A 20,445-nucleotide genomic window follows, 5' to 3' on the forward strand; every position below is an offset into this window, starting at 1 on the left:
CAGTCGAAACAACCATCAAGCTGTTAAAGATTTTACCACCCAGCTAAAACTTAAAGGCTTGCCTTATGATAGTAAATGCCATGCAAAGATTAAAAATATACATATAATCACAGGTGTCGCCATTAAAAATGATTGGATATGGCGTGAGTACAGATAGAGTGAGTGATACTGAAATTAGATTGAGGAGTTTGTGTAGAAATGGTTATTGGATCAATGAGACTACAAGCCGTGTGTGTTTACCGATGTAGTTTGAACGTATGTTACAGATAATTACTCATTACACGCTCCTATGTACAATTCTGACAGTTGCAAGTGTAGTTTACATCAGCAGCAGCAACAACAAAACAAGCGTAGTCATATGATTGATTGAAGCGACAGTTGCATGGTTGACGCGTTTAATATTTTGAAAAACTTTTCTGGTTAGCGTTTTTTTAGTGAGTTAGTTTTCTACTGGATGGGATCACTAACCCCATACCCAACCCTCCTCCTTTATCCGGGCATAGGACTGGCAGTGGCCTCAGTGGGGCTGCAGGTGGACTTTTTTGAGATATTTTCATTTGAGTAATTGTTATTAGTAAGAGTTGTGTGAATTGCGGCAAATTAGTGATTGAGGTAATGGTATTTGGAATGATTTAGTAGTATATATATATATATATATATATATATATATATATATAGTGTGTGGTGTGTGCGTGTGCGTGTGCGTGGCAATTACACGTAGATGGTTCAGTGATGTAGGGATGCGATACCCACTTGTAGTGCTAAATGGTCGTGTATTCAATTCCCAGCTGGACCATTATTATTCTCCTTACGTGACTGAATTTCGTTTGATCAGCCTTCATTTCATACGTATATGTTCATTCCTGTACAGATTGTCTAGATAAAACCAATCAAACTCATCACCATTGCATAAGTGAGTAAATATCAACTTGGCGATGTAAATACATCCATCAGTTGATGAGTCAGTCACAAATGGCACGAAACACATGTCCTGCATTCCACTGCTATTCATATTCCATCTACTCAGCAGTAACATTAAACCACTTCATACATTTATACTTCATGTGAAGCTTTTTGTTTGTTACATTATTCAGTAGTATTAGATGTATGGAAGCGTCCAAGTCACTTAATTGAGATATGCGCAAAATCGAAGTTGTTCACAAAACAACGATTTGTCTCTAAAATAGCCTTCGTCATCTTGTGAGGTGTCTACGATGTTTAACGCGTCTATTCGTATGAAATGATGAAAAGGGCTTCGATAGTACAACTACACAGCTGATAGTTGTGTCTAAACTTGGCAACAGTTTACTAACTAGCAAAATCCCAAACAAGAGCAATTAATTGTAGAAAATGTTGCGTTTAAATTAAACAAATACACAAAACTGTAGATGAGTGTTACAGGGATTGAGGTAAATTAATTATAATGATAAATAATATAATACAGTGTTATTATAAGTATATGTAAATATTTGAGAAAATATTACACGACCAACTTACATTAGAACATCAATGTAGAAATTGCTAAGAATACAACAGTTTACTGAATGTTAATAAGTAGTATAAAACAATACACAAAAGAGTTGAAATGAAGTGAATTTACGATAGTGAATGTAAAGCATACTGAACAGGTAAAATGGTACACAAAACCGATGGCCTTGACCTATCAGTCCAAATCAAGCTAACAGATGCGCTAATTTGAAATGTTTTTACGGACAGCTTGTTGCTGAAAGTTATGATCTACATGATATTCCATATATTTCGATGGAATTGCAATCATCGAAAGATGACGGTTTTCCTATGGAATAGAACTATGAAGATGAATATGTTACTGGTTGGAGTGTTAACGTTAGGATAATCAGAGTGAGGAGTTAGGGTTTAGGAGTTTTATGGCTAGTATCTACAACTAAGTAGTTTCGTGGTTATGAGTTAAGTTAGGAATTTTCAGGGTTAATAGCTGGCTGGTATCAAAAGGGTTTTAGTGTTGAGATGATGGGTCTAGGAGTTTTTGGGTTGCCAAGCCTTCGGTTTTGAGGAAATTTTAAGGATTTCTATGAAAATTTCAGGATTTTCACCCAGTCATATAAAAATCCGTGGTTCTTTACCCACACAGTACGGGAAATATATCGGGAAAACCCGAAATTTCACCAAAATATTTCTGAATATTACACGACAAACTTGTGTTGCTAGGACTACAATACTTTACTGAATGTCAATAAGTAGTATAAAACAATACACAAAAGAGTCGAAATGAAGTGAATTCGCGATAGTGAATGTAAAAGTGACTTTAACAAGTATTGTATGCTTCATTCTTTGAAAGTACTATCATTTGATCATTCACTGAATTCCTCAATAGTCTAACCCATCGAAATGCTATTACTTTAAGTGTTTTTGATGATTGTTGAAGTTGATAGTTTTGAAATTCTACATTGTTCTTAATTAGACGATCTTCGTATTCCCTGAAGCCTTGGACAGTGGTAATTTGTAGTAGCCAATAGCTCACATTCCTTCTCAGTGATGAAAGTTTCCGATTAAATTCAGTGGTACTACTATCTATTGGAATTCTGATTGATTCATTTCTTAGTTTCTCAAAGAATAAAGAAGATGGAAGTCAAATTAAGAACTATGATATTTTGTTTGACTTTACTAATATTTAACATCACAATAATTTGTTAACCGTTTATAATGGTTCTGTGATGTATGTTACTGATGTCGGCAGATCTAAGTAGTATACATCATCAATTGAAAGTGAAATACTTGATTGGAGAAGACTAAGAAGATCAAAGAAAAGAGAACGAGAATGAAGAATGAATGATGTGGATACGAAAGTAAAATGAAGTCTGAAGCGACTGATTGACATTTTGCATTTGGCTTTCCTCACTTGAGGTGTCGTTCACTACAATGGTTTTATAATTATTTCTTTTCAAGTAAATGTATAATAGAGAAGTTTATCGAAATATTTGCACAGTTCAAAAACAGGTGACCCAAAATGTTTGGATAGACGGCGGTATCGTTTCAACAAGCTACCAAATCCTGATTTGAAAGATTTAAAAACTCCTTAGTCTTGAGTTTTGGTATCATTATAGAGATTTGTAGCTCACTTGAATGATCTTAATGAAGTTCTATCCTCTAAGCTGGATGGTTTGGTCGTGGAGCATTCATCGTTCTTCTGAATGACATCATCAACACAAACTTCAGGTAGACTTCTACTTGAAGTTCGTCCTATTTGGGTCTCGTCAGCTGTTCGTACCTGTATTTGAGTTGATGTCCCCTCTAGGACTCGAACTCAGTACCGTTCGATTTAAACGCCATCATATTATCCATGTGTTAGCGACTGAGTCCTCATAGCCAACTGCTTGTGCAATGGAGTGAAGTTTAAATTCACTTGATATTTTTGTTTACTTGAATGTTCTCATTGTTGTTTACGACTGCAATTGATCAGTATCGTGCTGGCATATGTGCATTCTGTACGAACTGTCTCGATATAGCCTTAAGTCCAGCGTTATATCCAGCTGATGAGTCCTAAATAGGACGAAACACGCGTCCTGGATCTACCACTATCCATCTTGGCTTAAAAAATAATCATAATTATTATAAACCGTTCTTTTTCGTCTTTTCTATATTTAATTACAGGGTAGAATGTGGTTAACTCCAATGGTGTTTAGTCATTTTGTACACAAATTAAAATCTTTAGCTGGAGGCAAAGTTGTTGTCGTTCTTGAAGTACGTTATTGATATATTTTCTTCTTTTTTTTTCAAAATAACAAGTGAACACCCAATGACTTGATTATGTTAATGACGTTTTGTTCTTTGAACTGCATCAAAATCATCTATCGGAGATATAAATCTTCTCCACCATTTCAGTGTTTGACTAGATTCTCTCGTGTCACTACTGACATTCATGAATACTTATTTCTTTCATCAGTAAATATTCCAATATCAATTAAGTTATTTATTAATTAAGTTGATTATTTTATAAGTAAATTAATTACTGATTGACATTAGCTCTTCTGATGATTTCTTTGAACATATTATGGTGTGTACTACTGATATCGACAGATATAAGTAGTATGTATCATGAATCGATAGTGAAATACCTAATGGTAGAAAAGGTTGACAAGATCAAAGAGAAGAGAACGAGAATAAAGAATGATTGATGTGGAGATGAAAGAACAATGATGTCTGAGACGATTGACTGACATATTGCAAATAAAGTATTTACTGTATAGTTCTCAGATTTTACTAAGACCTGTAATTTTGTGTTCGAATACATTCAGTTGTTCCCCACTTGTGTTCTCGTCCACTACAACAGTATTGAATATTGTTACAAAGCACTGATTTTTAACTGTGTTTTAAATGTATATATGTTTTTAAGCTCTTGTGTGTATATATAAGAGAATTAGTGATACCCCCCTTCTGATTGTCGAAATCGAAGTAGTTACATGTAGGACTCAAACCTAATCGCTAAGACATCATTGTTGATCACTAATTTCCATCAAGAAATATATTAATTTCTTGAAACACTTTAACTTCTGCTAACGAATGTTTCAATCATAATCTAATAAAACCAGTCAATTTGCGTTTAGCACATAACCGATATGCAGTTGTCTTCTTCTGACCAAGTAGTTGATCTGTTGATCTCCAAGTTGGCCGTCTGCTGAATCTTTCGGTCAGTTCAACAACGCTCTAAAGAACGTTTCCTGGTATTGGCAGTAGTATGATGTCTGCATAAATCTCACACTTACTGAAATTTCTTTCTTCGGTGTCTTGACGAGGTATCCTACTTTCTAGTCTGTCGTCATTTGTTCCCTCTCCCAAATCTTCCTGAATGGGATGTGAAGCGTGTCTATAGTTGCTTCTGTGTCTAACTTTAGTGCTTCAGCTGGTATGTTGTCTGGTCCTATCGCTTTCCATGTTGATTTCTTCAATTATTGGTAAGGTAGCATCTATAGAAAAGCCTGTGTGCTGCTTCGATGTAAGGTTGGTTTAGTGGGATTGGTTTATTTAAGAGTCCACCAAATACTTCTACTCACGTACTTATAGTTATCAACTCAAATGCTCATTTTCACTCGTTTGTTTACTTATATGTGTTCGGCCTACGCTTCAGGTTTCGCTGCTCCTGTTCTTCTATTATTGATTGCTTTCTTCTTCCTCTCGTTGACTGAACCTTACCCAGTGTATTGGTAGAGATCTATTCTTTATAACGGTGCCTCTTTCGGTCCAGCACCTAATTGTATTTTGAAATTGTTGCCTCTTCAATCCCTTTCCAGTTGCTCTTCATAGTACTTTCCTCTCCTTTGAACTGGCTGTGTAAGGATTGTAACCTGTTGCTGAAAACTATCTTGAATTCGTTCAGTTTGTCAGTATGTCAAAGGTATACTGTATTAAGCTCTTATAATGTCGTTTCTCCAGTTGTCCAGTGCTTCTTGAGCTTCAGTTTCCTCATGGCCACAACCTGGTAGTGACCTTAAACTAAGTCCGCTTCTCTCTTTGTTTATACATCTTCCAGGGACGTTCTGATCCTTTCATTGATGTAGATATTACCGGCTTGGTATTGTGTAATATGATCCAATGAGACTCATGTAGCTTTGTCTATGTGTTTGTGGAGGAATATGATTGTTTGTTTATTAGGAATATATGTAACAGATATATCGTTATCCAAACAAGTATAGTTTGACTTTATTAAAAATACTTAGACGCTATGTTTCGACTTTTTTGGAGGGGAGGAGAAGATTTATCATAAGCGAACATAAATATCAGCCAACTCTTTCAGAAATGATTAAATGACGAACTAATTATTTATAAAGGTTATTTTATTGTATTTGGTTGTTCATTCGATTGTTTAATAATTTGTGTCAATTTTTTAGCTACTTATTAAATTTAAGTAGATTAAATAGTATACATTAATTTTTATGACGTAAATTTTTAACATTCCAACATGCATCATAATTTGAATTCATTTGTGTATGGCACCACAATATGATGAATTAAAACATTGATATCTCCACTATTTTTATTTATTTATAGGGTGGTTATTTCGTAGATAGTTTGGCTGAAGGAATTGTCCATATTTTAAAAGCATTACTTGGTGATCCATTATCACCTATACGATTAATCCAACCACCATGTTCAAGGTTACAATGATTTATTCTTAATGTTTACAATGATAACAAATTGATTGATTGTTAAAATTTACTTAAATGTATCAGAAAATCTAATTGATTATTTAAGTATTCACCTGATTTTTAAATCTTATTTGAATATATTCTATACAACAGAATTAAGAATGGAAATCCAACACCCATGTTTCGTCCTAGTTGGGGCTCATCAGCTGGATGTACCTGCATCTTAGATTTGATGATCACTCTAGGACATGAACCTAGTACCATTCGCTTGAAACGCCATCGCGTTATCCATTTAGCTATTGATTGCTGATAGCAACTTCTGAAAGTGGCAGATACTTATATCTTTCCATTGATGAAGTTACTACTCATAATATATTAATAGTATATTCTAATCTAGTGTGAATTATTCGGAACTTAAATCATAATTGTACATATTTGAATATGGAACAATTCAAATTTCTTATTGTCTTGAAAGAACCTGGTAGCTAAGACATTTGTGAGACATTTTTTCTTAATGAAATCCATTCACTTTCAAATAATCAGAAGACTATTACTCTTGGATTTGTTAAAGTTTACAGAGAAGACTTTTGACCAGTGGAGTTCGATCGAGTCTGTTGTGAGATAGTAACTCATTGAAGAAAATGGTGAACGGTGGTGCAATTTCGTGAATTGGTTGAAGTTAGACATTAAAACCGTTGGATGCTGGCAATCCCTGTGGTCTAGAGGTTAAGACAAGGCGAGATATATAGGTCCTGAGTTCGACTCCCTCGGGCGGGATTGTGGATGCACACTGCTGTGGTGTCCCATACTAGGATGGAACGGTTTTCCAATGCTCCCAGGTTTCTGCGGTGACCTGGCTTCAATTGACTCATGAATTCAACTATTTGATCGTATTTCATATAAATTATCAATTCTGATTCAATACTCATCATGGTTGAAAATGTTTTAGTGTGTTCCAATGTAGAAGACGATGTGTCATCATTTCATGTAATTTTTGTCTGTTGGAATTGTAAATAACCCACAATATACATACACTACTGAATGTCAGTATTCTTAGTAATTCTCATTTGTCTAATTTTATAAATGGTTAGACGGAGCCCAAGAAGCGTGGTAGACACTTCCTTCAATGTAACAGTCAATACTACGGCCCCCAGGCCTCTTGGAGCATCAGTTGTCTCAAGATTGTATATTTGATTGTTGATAGGTGTCGGCCTAAATAAAATCCGCGTTCAGCGTCTATTACTAACTCCTTCTAATATTGTGTTACCGATATCAAATCATATAAACTAGTTACCGAGATGTAATTTGATCGATACAGTTCGGCTACGACTACAATCAAGATCAAACATGACAATGTTTAAGACTCAATCTATAAGACCTGAAAGCCCATCTTATGCTTCTGAAGGAAGACATAAACTTAGATTACTCCATATTGGCTAAATTTAGTCCCTAGAACCATCAACTATCAACAGTGTTGTATAATATGATATTTCGTTTATTTACTCCCCTTATTTTTCTATTTAGTGTTAAAGAGACTATTGAATCATGTATAACTGTGCTAAGTCCATATTGGAAAAGTCTTCTGAATAGTTCTCAACCTGTACAAATTGAGAGTTCGGAACATTTAACAACAATGACGTGGTAAGTATGAATTTTAGAATGTTCGTTCTGTAATTTATTTTATTCAAAATATTATAGTACTATTTTAAAATCAGTAGTCACTCAGAAATAAGTGATTTTTTTATTGTAGATGGATTGATGAGACTATCATCGATGGACGACTTTTGAGCAACGTTAGACTGACTTTGAGAGTGTCCACTTAATAACTAAAACCAAATAAGGGTTATACACTTGTGTGAGGAATTAGAGTTATGATTTACAGTTGATGGTTAGGGGTTAGGAATTAGATTTGAAGGTTGTCCGCATGTGGACAACTGCGGACACACATTCGACTGGAAAAATGTGGAAATTTTGGATAGAGGCAATTCCAAAAATACCAGAGAATTTTTAGAAGCCTGACACTTAGCTCAATCAAAAATAAACAGGCACATTGAAATCGATCAACCAATCAGGAAAATTATGCACAAACTTAGGAACAAAAATTCAAACCAATGGGAGATATAACTAAAACAAAGAAGGAAACAATGATAAGTTTAGAGGTCAACAAGGACCAATCAACATCGAGGTGTACAGGACAAGCTGTGAACCACATATGGAGAAATCCGAACACTTAACTTATACCTGAAGTTTTTGCTGACGATGTCTTTCAGAAGAACGATTAAACCATCCAGCTAAGGGAACAAAACTCCATCAAAATCATCCACCTGATGTGCAAATCTTCTCTACCATCACAAGAAGTCATTTGATAACGGTAATAAAATCTTCAATACCTTAGTCTTCTCTGACGATTCCGTTAATGATTTGGTCAGGTAGAGGGTAAATATGACTTTAAAATATGAGTATTGTTGGATAATATAAACTGTTCTATTACAAAGAAATATCATTTAAATGGTTACATATGACATAAACTACTGATTATATATAAGTAGTGTTATGCGAAAATCGAAAACTAAAAGATGAATATCTGCTAAGATCAAAATATTTTTTCATTATACTATTCCTTGAAAACAATCTACTAACCTGTCAAATATTCTTTAGTTGAAATTCAATTAAAGTATATTAAGTTTTTGATTGAAATCATGAACCGATTGATGTTAGACCACCTTTCGAAACCTGGAAGCATCGGACGGCCGTTTCGTCCTATTGTGGGACTCCTCAGCAGTGCACATCCATGATCCCGCCCACGGGATTCGGACCCAGGGCCTCCGGTCTCGCACGCGAACGTCTAACCTACTGAACCACTGAGCTGGCATCCAATGGTGATAGTGTCTAACATCAACCAATCCACGGAATGGCGCGACCATCTTCCATTGTACTGAGGTAGATACCTGTCTCTACCCGACATGGACGAAACGGCCGTCCAGTGCTTCCAGGTCTCCAAAGGTGGTCTAACATCAATCGGTTCATCATCTCAATCAAAAACTTAATAATCTCCACAAGCCCTATACTAGTAAAGTATATTAATTGGTTGGAAACAGTAAACATAATACTTTGAACCAAGATGTTATGTTAGTCGTTAGCTTCCAAGAAGATCTATCATGATTTTATGAAGGAACTGATACTTCCTTGAGAATTCTCATTCGAATCATACGGTGTCACAGTCTTTGACATCACAAATGAACTGTTTAGAACATGATTAATTGTTATAACTTGTGAATTCGTGCCCCTTATCAATGTATAACGTAATGATACCGCCAATTAGAAAACAGTGACTTATCAACAGGATCAATGACGCATAAATCCATACGAGTAGTCTAGAGTTGTCTTTCTGTCTAATCCTACCTGTTAAGTCCAGAACACCAATCTCAGCCTATGAGTTATGAATCATTTATTTCAAACCTACTGGGTTTATATACTAACCAGACAAATCAAATCGTACCATAAAATAGATAATAACATTTTTACGGGATCAAGTCAAAAGTGGCTATGAATGTGGTAGACTGTAATGAATAGACTGGGTATAACTCAAGAATGTTAAATCGTATGATAATAGTCTATAGGTCAAATGAAAGCTTATAATAAGAGGGACATGAATTTACTCAGTAGGTAAGTGGATAACACGATGGTGTTTGAAGCGAACGGTACTGGGTTTGAGTTCAAGAGTGAACATTAACTCTGAGATACAGATATATCCAGCTGATGAGTCCTAAATAGGACGAGACGCGCGTCAATCTGGATTGCACTGCTAGCCACTATCCATTTTTGTTTATTAAATATTCTCTTTGATAATATTTAGGGCAAGGCATATACACTTATTCATTCTTGTAATATATATGTATAATATTGAGATGATGGGGAAGATTTGTAGTTCAACTTGATGATTTTGATGAAGTTTTGTTCTTTGAGCTGGATGGTTGATCCCACTATTGATATTATACTATGATAAAGCTATCTATAATTTAACTATCCGTAACAGCCTTCTGTGGGAGATGACGAACCAACTTTCATCATTAAACTACATCACGAATCAAGCGCTAACTTGGAATCTTGAATGGAAACAGAAATGAGGAAGATCAAAGAACACACTGCACCGGTAATCGGAAGCAGACATGGGAAAGATTTTCCAGGACACCTTTCGACTATATATGCATATATTTCATCAATAAATTCACTTTCTCTCTCTCTCTCTCTTTCTCGAACATATAGGCCAATAGTAAAGGTGATAACATGGCCTGAAACTAATCCTCAATTACCCAGAGTACTAACGAATCATATTCAACACTTAATAAATAATCACTTTCCAGCACCATTAACAATATCGAATGAAATGATTCAACAGATGACTTTGATTTTATTGTTAACATCACAGGCATCAGAGTTATATGATTTACAATATGGGTCAACTAATGTTAATGAAAGAAGAAGCGGAAGAAGAAAACAACAGAAAGTTACGCTAGAAAGGTTAGTTTGTACAAAATGTACTATATTTCTGTTATTGACTATCTAGTAATTTCAAGTTCAGCAAATCATCGTGAGTCAACGGTTGGTGGTAGTTCAGTATTGGGAATTGGTTTGGGTTGAAAATGTAAGTTGTTGTATGCTAACTCAGTGCTTGCCACATGACCTGAAAGTCCTGAGTTCAATCCATAACTTGATCATGAATATGAGCTGATGAGAAATCCTATAATCAGACGAAACAGCTCTTTAATGCTTTCTGACCTTCAATGATCGTTTAACCTAGACCAGTTTGTGAAGTTAACCATAAATTGAATAATCTCCATAAGACTCCTATACTAGCACACAAAACACACTAGACTTGTGTGTTCTATTCTTAGTCCCTACTGATTGTTATCCAGAGAGCTATAATGTGATCACCAGTTTAAGCAGACCATTTAGAACTGAATTCTAGAGCATTAGGCCCCACAGCGAGTATATTACTTTCAGAAAAGTAAGTTACTTTTTGACAGCCATTAGTAATCTGTTGGAGTAAAGAAAATACTATGAACGATATTGAATGATGGTTTGAGTAATATCATGGAATTTTATTACAAAAGTCTATGAATGGTATTAAGAGACCTATTATAAGAAACTAAAACATAATAAATCCATTGAAAAACCGGATTTCGACTCAACGATTTGATGTATTCTTATGAATATCAGAAGGAGTTTTGTAGATATTATGGCAATTTTAATAGTTGAGATCATGAGTCCATTGAAGATAGGCCACCATGGAAAACGTGGAAGCACTGGATAGCCATTTCGTCCTAGTATGAGACTCCTCAGCAATGCGCGTCGACGATCCTACTGGCAGGAGGAGTCCCACAATAGAACGAAACGGCCATCCAGTGCTTCCAATTTTTCAATGGTCGTCTAACATCAATCCGTCTGTAATCTCAATCCAAAAACTTAATAATCTTCACAAGCCTATACTGAACATTTAATGTTAGAATTGTCTTAACTCTTTACATATACTTACTTGTATGCTTCATGAATCATTTTGGGTTCATTTATTTTAGCTTAATGTATAAATTAAATGATCAATTTCATATACATCTATACAATCAATATGATGTACCTATCAAACTTTATTCCAATTCAGTAAGTAACAATTACATAAGTAGTATATCTTTTTATGTATAATAATTTTAATGTTATATATATATATATATATATATATATATATATATATATATATATATATATATATATATATATATGATTGTTATGTAATGAATGAGAATACAAGTGGGGAGACAATCGAATGTCATTGAATAAAGAATCTCTTAGTCAAATCTAAGAACTAGACAGTCAATACTTCATTTGCAATGTGTCGTCTCAAACTTTATTGTTCTTTCATTTCCACATCAACCATTCTCTGTTCTCGTTCTCTTTTCATCAATGTGCTTAACCTCTTACCGATGAGCATTTCATTTTTGATTGATGTTACATACTACTTATATTTGTCGATATCAGTAGTATATACCACGAAAGTAAGAGTGGATTTTCTGAAGAGTTTAGAATCTTAGGTAAGTTTTTATCAAGAAGTAAATTTACAAATGAGAACTACCACACTTCAGCTGAACTAAATGTTCTGCATTATGTTTATGACTTACTAAACAGTCCTAAACTAGTGTAGGGTTAGTAAAATGTCACTGAGCCATAGTCAAATCATCCTGCAGTTGAGTCACTGAATATCAAACAAATCATCGATCCTTGTCAAGGTCAAGGAAAACAAACGCGCATCAGTTAATTGTACTCCATGAACCAGATCATGCAGTGGGGGTCTTACTTTCGCTTGTATCTACTTTAACTAATATATTTCTGTAATAACTTCCTTTGTGTTATACGGTCTTCAAAGCATTCATAGTACTTTGATACATCGAATGGGTAATTCACGTTAGATGCTGATCGCAAGGTGTGACTTCTAAGTCACCTGTTTCGTTACAACATCACCATCTAACTCGAGTAGGCCTCCAGTCATTCAGCATAGATCATCCAACTTGGTGAACTACATTCGGATTAATTAGGATAGTTCATATTATTCTGGTGAAGGAGAACGCAGGTGAAGACGATCGATTATATTTAGCACACAAATTACAGAGTTGCTTTATAAATCATACACCAATATTTCATTTGCAAAATGTTCATTAATTGTCTCACACTTCATTGTTCCTACACTTTCATACCAATTGCTTTCTGTTCCCATTCTTCCCTCCTCGATCTTTTCAACCTTCTGTTGCCAGACATTCAATTCTTGACTAGCGTTATATACTACTTATATAAACATAAGTAGCACACACCACATTAAGACCCCTTTAATAATAATTCATATGGTAGTTGAATTTATGCGTTAATTGAAGCTAGACCACCATGAAAAACCTGGAAGCATTGGACGGCTGTTTCGTCCTAATACTTGATTTGTTGACATATTGTAATGAGAATCATCACCATCCAAAGCATCATCATCATCGTCATTTTTTTCATTTTTCATTCCTAGAAATCAGCTACGAAATTTCGGTCTACACAATCATCTTCTTCATTAATTTCATCATTTCCTACTAATTCAACCAACGATCATGTTTATGACGTTCATAATATGAATGATAATATCAATTCAATTGATTCATTATGTTTTACACAATCTTTACCTGGAGTTAATTCATCTTCATATAAACCCTATAGTTATGAAGGATTCATTCAACATCATAGACAAATGGAAGATTTACTAATGAATAAACGACAAGGGAACTTATCAGAAAATTTTCAAACTGCTATCATTCATGCATTAAGTTTAATTTTAATGGGACAGGTATGTTTTTATGTATGATGACTGTTTACAGTATGCATAGTGTTTTTTTGTGGTTAATTTTAGGTTTGAGAAGGATGTCGGTAGGGTTTGTAGATCACTAACATAGATGATCTATACTGAATGATTGGAGGCCTACTCGAGTTGGATGGGAATGATGTAACGAACCAGCTAACTTCGAAGTTACACCTCGCGATCAGCGTCTAACGTGAATTACCCATTCGAAGTATTAAAGTACTATGGCTGCTTTGAAGATCGTTATTATGGAAATATATCGGTAAGAATGAGTACAGAGAAGATAGAGAGACCACCATCGCATGCGCGAGTCCATGGTATACGATTAAATGATGCGCGTTTGTTGTCCTTGACTTTGACAAAGATTAATGATCTGTTCGATATTCAGCGACCCAACTACCGGATGATTTTTCTATGGCTTAGTGACATTTCACTGCCCCCACAGGTTTGTCTTCAGAAATCATTGGTAAATACCTACAATTAAGCCGATAGGTACCCAGTTACCAAGGATATACACACTAGCGAAGGTGCACAAACTGTATATCCCGTTGAGACCAATTCTGGACATATACAATTCCCCTTATCATATTGTAGCGAAGTGGTTAGTAACCATGTCAAAACCACTCCCCACACATCTAGTGAGGCATATTATTCAAACAAGACCAGGAACATAAACAATAAGGGTAGGGCAATGATGTCGTTAAACGTAACATCATTGTTTGTAATTGTCCCGTTCAAAGGAATTGTAGAATGAATATATATACGAACAACTTAGAGAACAGGAAATAGAGACTACAATCGTTGTGGACATCACTGAGGAATTATTACTAGAATGAATTCTGAACGTATATTTCACATTCAATTGTAAAATTTATAGACAAATATATGATGTCGCCATGGATTCACACTAGATTCCATATTGGCAGACATTTTTCTCACTAAACTAGAATAACGTGTGTTGGCACAGCATACTGCCGATATATGGACGATAATTTCATCCCCTGTAATGACCGACTAGAAACATTCAAGTGGTTAAATGAAGTTCATTCATATATTAAATTCACATATGAAGAAGAAGAAGAAAACAGAGGTAAAGCAGCCTTTTTAAATGTTCTACTTACAAGGAGAGTAGATGGATCATTAAGAAGAAACTTAAACCACAAAACTATTTGGAAATGCCAATATACAAAATTTCTTAGTTTTTATACTCTGCAACACATATAAAGCGACTTGGTTAAGACACTTCATCATAGAATCAAGACCAAATGCTCCCCAGATATGGTTGAAGGAGAAACAAAGGCACGTTACCACTAATAATAATACTGATACTCACTAATTATTAAGTTATCATTAGTATCCAATTCATAGCTTTTTTTATGTAGCAATTAGTTATTATCATCAAACAACGGTTACATTTTGAGGAGAAACGTTCTTTAGAAAACAAAATTGAACTACTTATATATAGTCAGTAGTATATTTTTATTCAACAAAATAATTTACTGAAATTTGTTTTTTCTTTACATTTTTAGCTTCATAGACTTTATTTTGTGAATCATTCATTCAATTTAGTAGAATTACTTGAGACTATATCAAATATACCTATGGAATTATTAGTTGATTATCGTAAAAGAATATTTAAACCAAAAAATTTTCGAAAGAATACAAATAATGATAATACAATAATTGAATTTATGAGAAGCAGTTCATTCATAAATAACAATAACACTTTTAATGATAATAAAATTTTGGAAAAGTTAACACATGTTTACTCTTATCCAAATAGATCAAGTTCATTTCATATGTTTTCAGGATCAATCTCTTCAACGTCTTTATCTCATAGTAGATCTCAAATTGTAAGTTGATTCTCAATAGGATCAATTGATTGGTATAAAACTTTTCATGTGATTACTTTAAATTACGTTTCTATGAATATATGAACATTACATTACTATAGTACACCATTTTCCGGTTATATTGTTTGATTATATCTAGAAGACGATGATGAAGACCTGATGGTATATGTTTAATATAAACGGAGTTATTCATGTAGTTTTTTTGTGGCCCGTGAATCTGACTCCTATTTAGAGCGTACGAATGTTTGCTATCGCTGATTCTCGTATATCATCGTCGACTTAAATCACGTTAGTCAATAACGTAATTTAGATAAGTCAATCAACGAGAATGGCATTTGAATACATATATTTTGCATGTAAAGTGAATGCGACAGAACAAAACGAAATGACGCGCAGGGAAGATGGCTAGGAAGCCAACTCCATCTTCGTCAAGCGTTACTCAATATTTATAGTCAGACAAAATAAAGCTACAGACATGTGAATAATGGGATAAGAAGGGCACACACATATACGCTCATATAAAAACAGTCTAGATTGATAAGCGAATAAATAACAAGGTCAATGTATGGCTCGAGTAGAATGAATAAAATGGGATGTCCGGAAGCTAGAATAAGGTATATGGGCTTGGTATAATAACTGACACTACAAGTTCATTCACTTAAAGTAATGCGTGTAGAAAAAACCAACAAGAGCTTATTCATAGCCAAAGTAAACAGATAAGATAATCTGTGGAAAATTGTTACATACAGTAGTAAAACTAAAATGTGCACAATGAATGAATAGAGATAAGGACATTAGAAATCAATCAAAGTTATATCTGAATATATCGATTTTCATATGGTTTATCTCAACTCCTCATTGGTTATATTTGTATAAATTGATCGGACTAGCACTTAAATTAATCAATAAATTAACGTATTTATTTGGACATATAAATATTGATAAAAAGGGGCACCGAATACATATGCGTCATACAACTCGCTTGATTTGTGTATAGGCTATGGTAGTGCCCGATGTGCCTAAACTAAAGCAGATAGTTTTCTTTGGGGGCTATACACGAAACCTTCGACGTAAAAGTTTCATACACAAGGCAGAGGAGAAACGTCAAGAGATGCAGTCCCATGATAGTTGGTGACCAATAATTGGTTCATACTTCATTTATTCCTTCAGGATTCTGAGACGGGCATTCACCATTAGTCTGAAATAAGGGTTTTCCAACTCTCCTTGATGAACTCTCCGTATCCACCAAACCAAGGCCATCTAAATATATACTACAAAAACTCTAGATTTTTTTTACAAATAAACAAAACTTTGTAGTCGAGTGTTTTCTCTCACATCTGGCGTCTTTTCTCTCATGTTTAAGTAACTGTGTAGGGGTTGTCGAGATTGTTAAGTTTTTGATTGAGATCATGAATTAATTGATGTTAGACAACCGTTGGAAACCTGGAAGCACTGGACGGCCGTTTCGTCCTAGTATGGGACTCTTCAGCAGTGCGCATCCACGATCCCGCTCCCTGCGAGATTCGAACCCAGAACATATCGGTCTCGCGCCAGGCGCTTAACCAACTAGACCACTGAGCCGGCATCCAATGGTGTTAGTGTCTAACATCAACCAATCCACGAAATTGCGCGACGAACTTCCACTGTACTGAGGTAGATACCTGTCTCTACCCGACACGGATTAGCTCCACTGGTCACGGCTTCTCACTAGAACTCCGAGAATTCCCTCACGAAGCTAGTCACCAGTGAGCACATGTTAATTAGGAACTGAGTCTGGGCATTCAATTAACAGGACTTATCACTAATTCAATATATAACATTATCTATGAACTACAATTACTTGAATAGATTTGTATTATCATTTTATAGAATAAAAATGAGACGTTTTACAATAGACCATGTCGTATATTAGTACTGGATCTAAATGGAATACAACAAAGGGACATTAAACAATTGAATCAATTCCAATGTTCAACTAAACCAATGAATGGGAATATGAAATGTCAGTAAGTAAATCATAATAATAATAATAATAATAAGAATTTGATATACAATGAATAAGATATATATATGAACAAGAATATATTGAAAGTATGGAATAAAAAAGAAAGGAAAAGTAAAGAAGAAAAAGAAAAACGAAAAAAAGATAAAATAAAAAAATAGAAAAAAGAACGAGCAGACGAATCACCTAAACAACATAAAACATAGAAACAACATAATAAAAGCAAAAAAAGAAAAAGAGAAATAAAAAATTGAAAGAAAAATAACGACAGAAAGAAGTAAAAATCAATAAAAAAAAGCGAGAAAAATGAAAACAAAAAACATCAACAACCAATTGATTCAAATACAGACATTACAAAACATCGCAGACAATAAACTAGACAAGTGGAACTAATATTGTTCATAAATGTATGTGTGATAAAGCACAGACGAGGTTGATTGTGTCCTCGGTAGACTGAGGTGAGACGTGTGTTTGTGTGAATGAGTGAGGGAGCGAGTGATAGAGTTAGTGAGAGAGTGAGTGAGTGAGTGAGTGAATGAGTGAGCGAGTGAGTGTACGTGTGTGTGTGTGTGTGTGTGTGTGTGAATATTTGTGTTGAAGATTGTGAGTGTTGATGGAGGAGTTACGAGTTAGTGAATGACTGAGTGTGGATGTTCTGTGATGTGACGAGCTGTGTCGGTTGTAATGTGATAGGTGGTGTTGGTGTTTAGTTGTATGTATGTGGGTGTATTGGTGATATGTAATTGGTGGTGTGTTTTGTATTTTGCAGGTTACGTGTGCACGAGTGTTGAATGTGTGATGAGATGGTTGATTGTGTTTTAGAATTGTGAGTATGTGTGTTGTTTGTGTTGGTTGTGTTGGTGGTGGTATTGAAGTGTGAAGTGATGTGTTATTGTGCGAGCGCACGTCCGGCGATAGCTCAGTTGGTAGAGCGGAGGACTGTAGATTGGTGCAGTGATCCTTAGGTCGGTGGTTCGAATCCGCCTCGCCGGAGATGGTGGGCTTTTGGTCCGACATCACTCGATTCACCACACCGACCAGTCAATCACGAGCCACACTGTGTCGTTGGTCGCCTCACCACAATGAATCGAATCGCCAGCGACCAGCACATCACCAACGTGTCTGAGCGTGCACTCACCACCCACTCATGGTGTGCGAAGATCAGGCAGCCGACTGGTCGTCTGCGTCGTCTGGACAATCAGTACCCTGTCTTGCTGATCATCGCATCACACTCCACTATTGCCCATCCATTATGTCGCATCACACCGATCGTCCACTACACGTCCCGTGCCTTCATCTACTAGACCGAGTCCGGTTCAATATCTTTGAGGTGGTCAGACGAACACACACCGAGTGATCCATTGAATATCCTAATGAGTGTGTGAGTGAGTTAATGCATGAATGAATGCATGAATGAATGCATGAATGAATGCATGATAGCGTGAAGGGGTGAATGATTGATTAAGAGTGCGACACACCACTGATTGACTCGGTGCTCGCTTGTAAAACACTGAGACTGTGTACAGCAGTGATGCTGAACTGATTCTGACAATGAATACTTGTTTGTGCCTGTGTCTATGATGGTCAGTGTGGATTGTTCTGACGATGATCGTTCGCATGAGTGTAGTCGTTGAAGAGAGATTGGTGTGGGACAGATGGTTGTAGTGTAGTATGAGTGGAGTTGTTTCTGTATGGAGTAGATGTGATTCAGTATGTGGCATAGTTGTGTATGATGGTTTTGAGTGTGTGAGTGTATATATATATATGTGTGTGTGTGTGCTTGTGTGTTTGTGTGTTCGTGGATTGATGAATGATTGAATTGAATTTGGATTGTGTTGATGGTGGACACAGTTGTGTTGGTTGTTCATGTTGAGTGATGTGTGTACCGACATGATGATTTGTAACGTGGTGTGAATGAACGGTGTACATGTGGATGTATAGAGTGAATGTGTATGTTTGGGTGATTAGGGAGATGTGTATGACGAAGTGTAGTTTGGATTAGTGTGTGTGATGCAGCACAGACGAGGTTGATTGTGTCCTCGGTAGACTGAGGTGAGACGTGTGTTTGTGTGAATGAGTGAGGGAGCGAGTGATAGAGTTAGTGAGAGAGTGAGTGAGTGAGTGAGTGAATGAGTGAGCGAGTGAGCGAGTGAGTGTACGTGTGTGTGTGTGTGTGTGAATATTTGTGTTGAAGATTGTGAGTGTTGATGGAGGAGTTACGAGTTAGTGAATGACTGAGTGTGGATGTTCTGTGATGTGACGAGCTGTGTCGGTTGTAATGTGATAGGTGGTGTTGGTGTTTAGTTGTATGTATGTGGGTGTATTGGTGATATGTAATTGGTGGTGTGTTTTGTATTTTGCAGGTTACGTGTGCACGAGTGTTGAATGTGTGATGAGATGGTTGATTGTGTTTTAGAATTGTGAGTATGTGTGTTGTTTGTGTTGGTTGTGTTGGTGGTGGTATTGAAGTGTGAAGTGATGTGTTATTGTGCGAGCGCACGTCCGGCGATAGCTCAGTTGGTAGAGCGGAGGACTGTAGATTGGTGCAGTGATCCTTAGGTCGGTGGTTCGAATCCGCCTCGCCGGAGATGGTGGGCTTTTGGTCCGACATCACTCGATTCACCACACCGACCAGTCAATCACGAGCCACACTGTGTCGTTGGTCGCCTCACCACAATGAATCGAATCGCCAGCGACCAGCACATCACCAACGTGTCTGAGCGTGCACTCACCACCCACTCATGGTGTGCGAAGATCAGGCAGCCGACTGGTCGTCTGCGTCGTCTGGACAATCAGTACCCTGTCTTGCTGATCATCGCATCACACTCCACTATTGCCCATCCATTATGTCGCATCACACCGATCGTCCACTACACGTCCCGTGCCTTCATCTACTAGACCGAGTCCGGTTCAATATCTTTGAGGTGGTCAGACGAACACACACCGAGTGATCCATTGAATATCCTAATGAGTGTGTGAGTGAGTTAATGCATGAATGAATGCATGAATGAATGCATGAATGAATGCATGATAGCGTGAAGGGGTGAATGATTGATTAAGAGTGCGACACACCACTGATTGACTCGG

The 20,445-nt window shown here is 36.1% G+C and overlaps 1 protein-coding gene across 1 annotated transcript in view; it reads left to right on the plus strand.

Moving 5' to 3' along the window:
* Window positions 1-20,445, plus strand: part of HDAC6_1 (Histone deacetylase 6) — a 198,782-nt gene that overhangs the window by 116,152 nt on the left and 62,185 nt on the right. Inside the window, exons 2-9 of the mRNA XM_051212729.1 lie at window positions 3,631-3,720; window positions 6,025-6,131; window positions 7,647-7,763; window positions 10,159-10,643; window positions 11,699-11,780; window positions 13,180-13,491; window positions 15,033-15,356; window positions 17,226-17,362. Of these exons, the coding sequence (XP_051068627.1) occupies window positions 10,234-10,643; window positions 11,699-11,780; window positions 13,180-13,491; window positions 15,033-15,356; window positions 17,226-17,362 (1,265 nt within the window). The 5' untranslated portion in view covers window positions 3,631-3,720; window positions 6,025-6,131; window positions 7,647-7,763; window positions 10,159-10,233. The remainder of the gene's footprint in view (window positions 1-3,630; window positions 3,721-6,024; window positions 6,132-7,646; window positions 7,764-10,158; window positions 10,644-11,698; window positions 11,781-13,179; window positions 13,492-15,032; window positions 15,357-17,225; window positions 17,363-20,445) is intronic.

This window comes from Schistosoma haematobium, chromosome 3 (genome assembly GCF_000699445.3).
Source record: "Schistosoma haematobium chromosome 3, whole genome shotgun sequence".
NCBI lineage: Eukaryota > Metazoa > Platyhelminthes > Trematoda > Strigeidida > Schistosomatidae > Schistosoma > Schistosoma haematobium.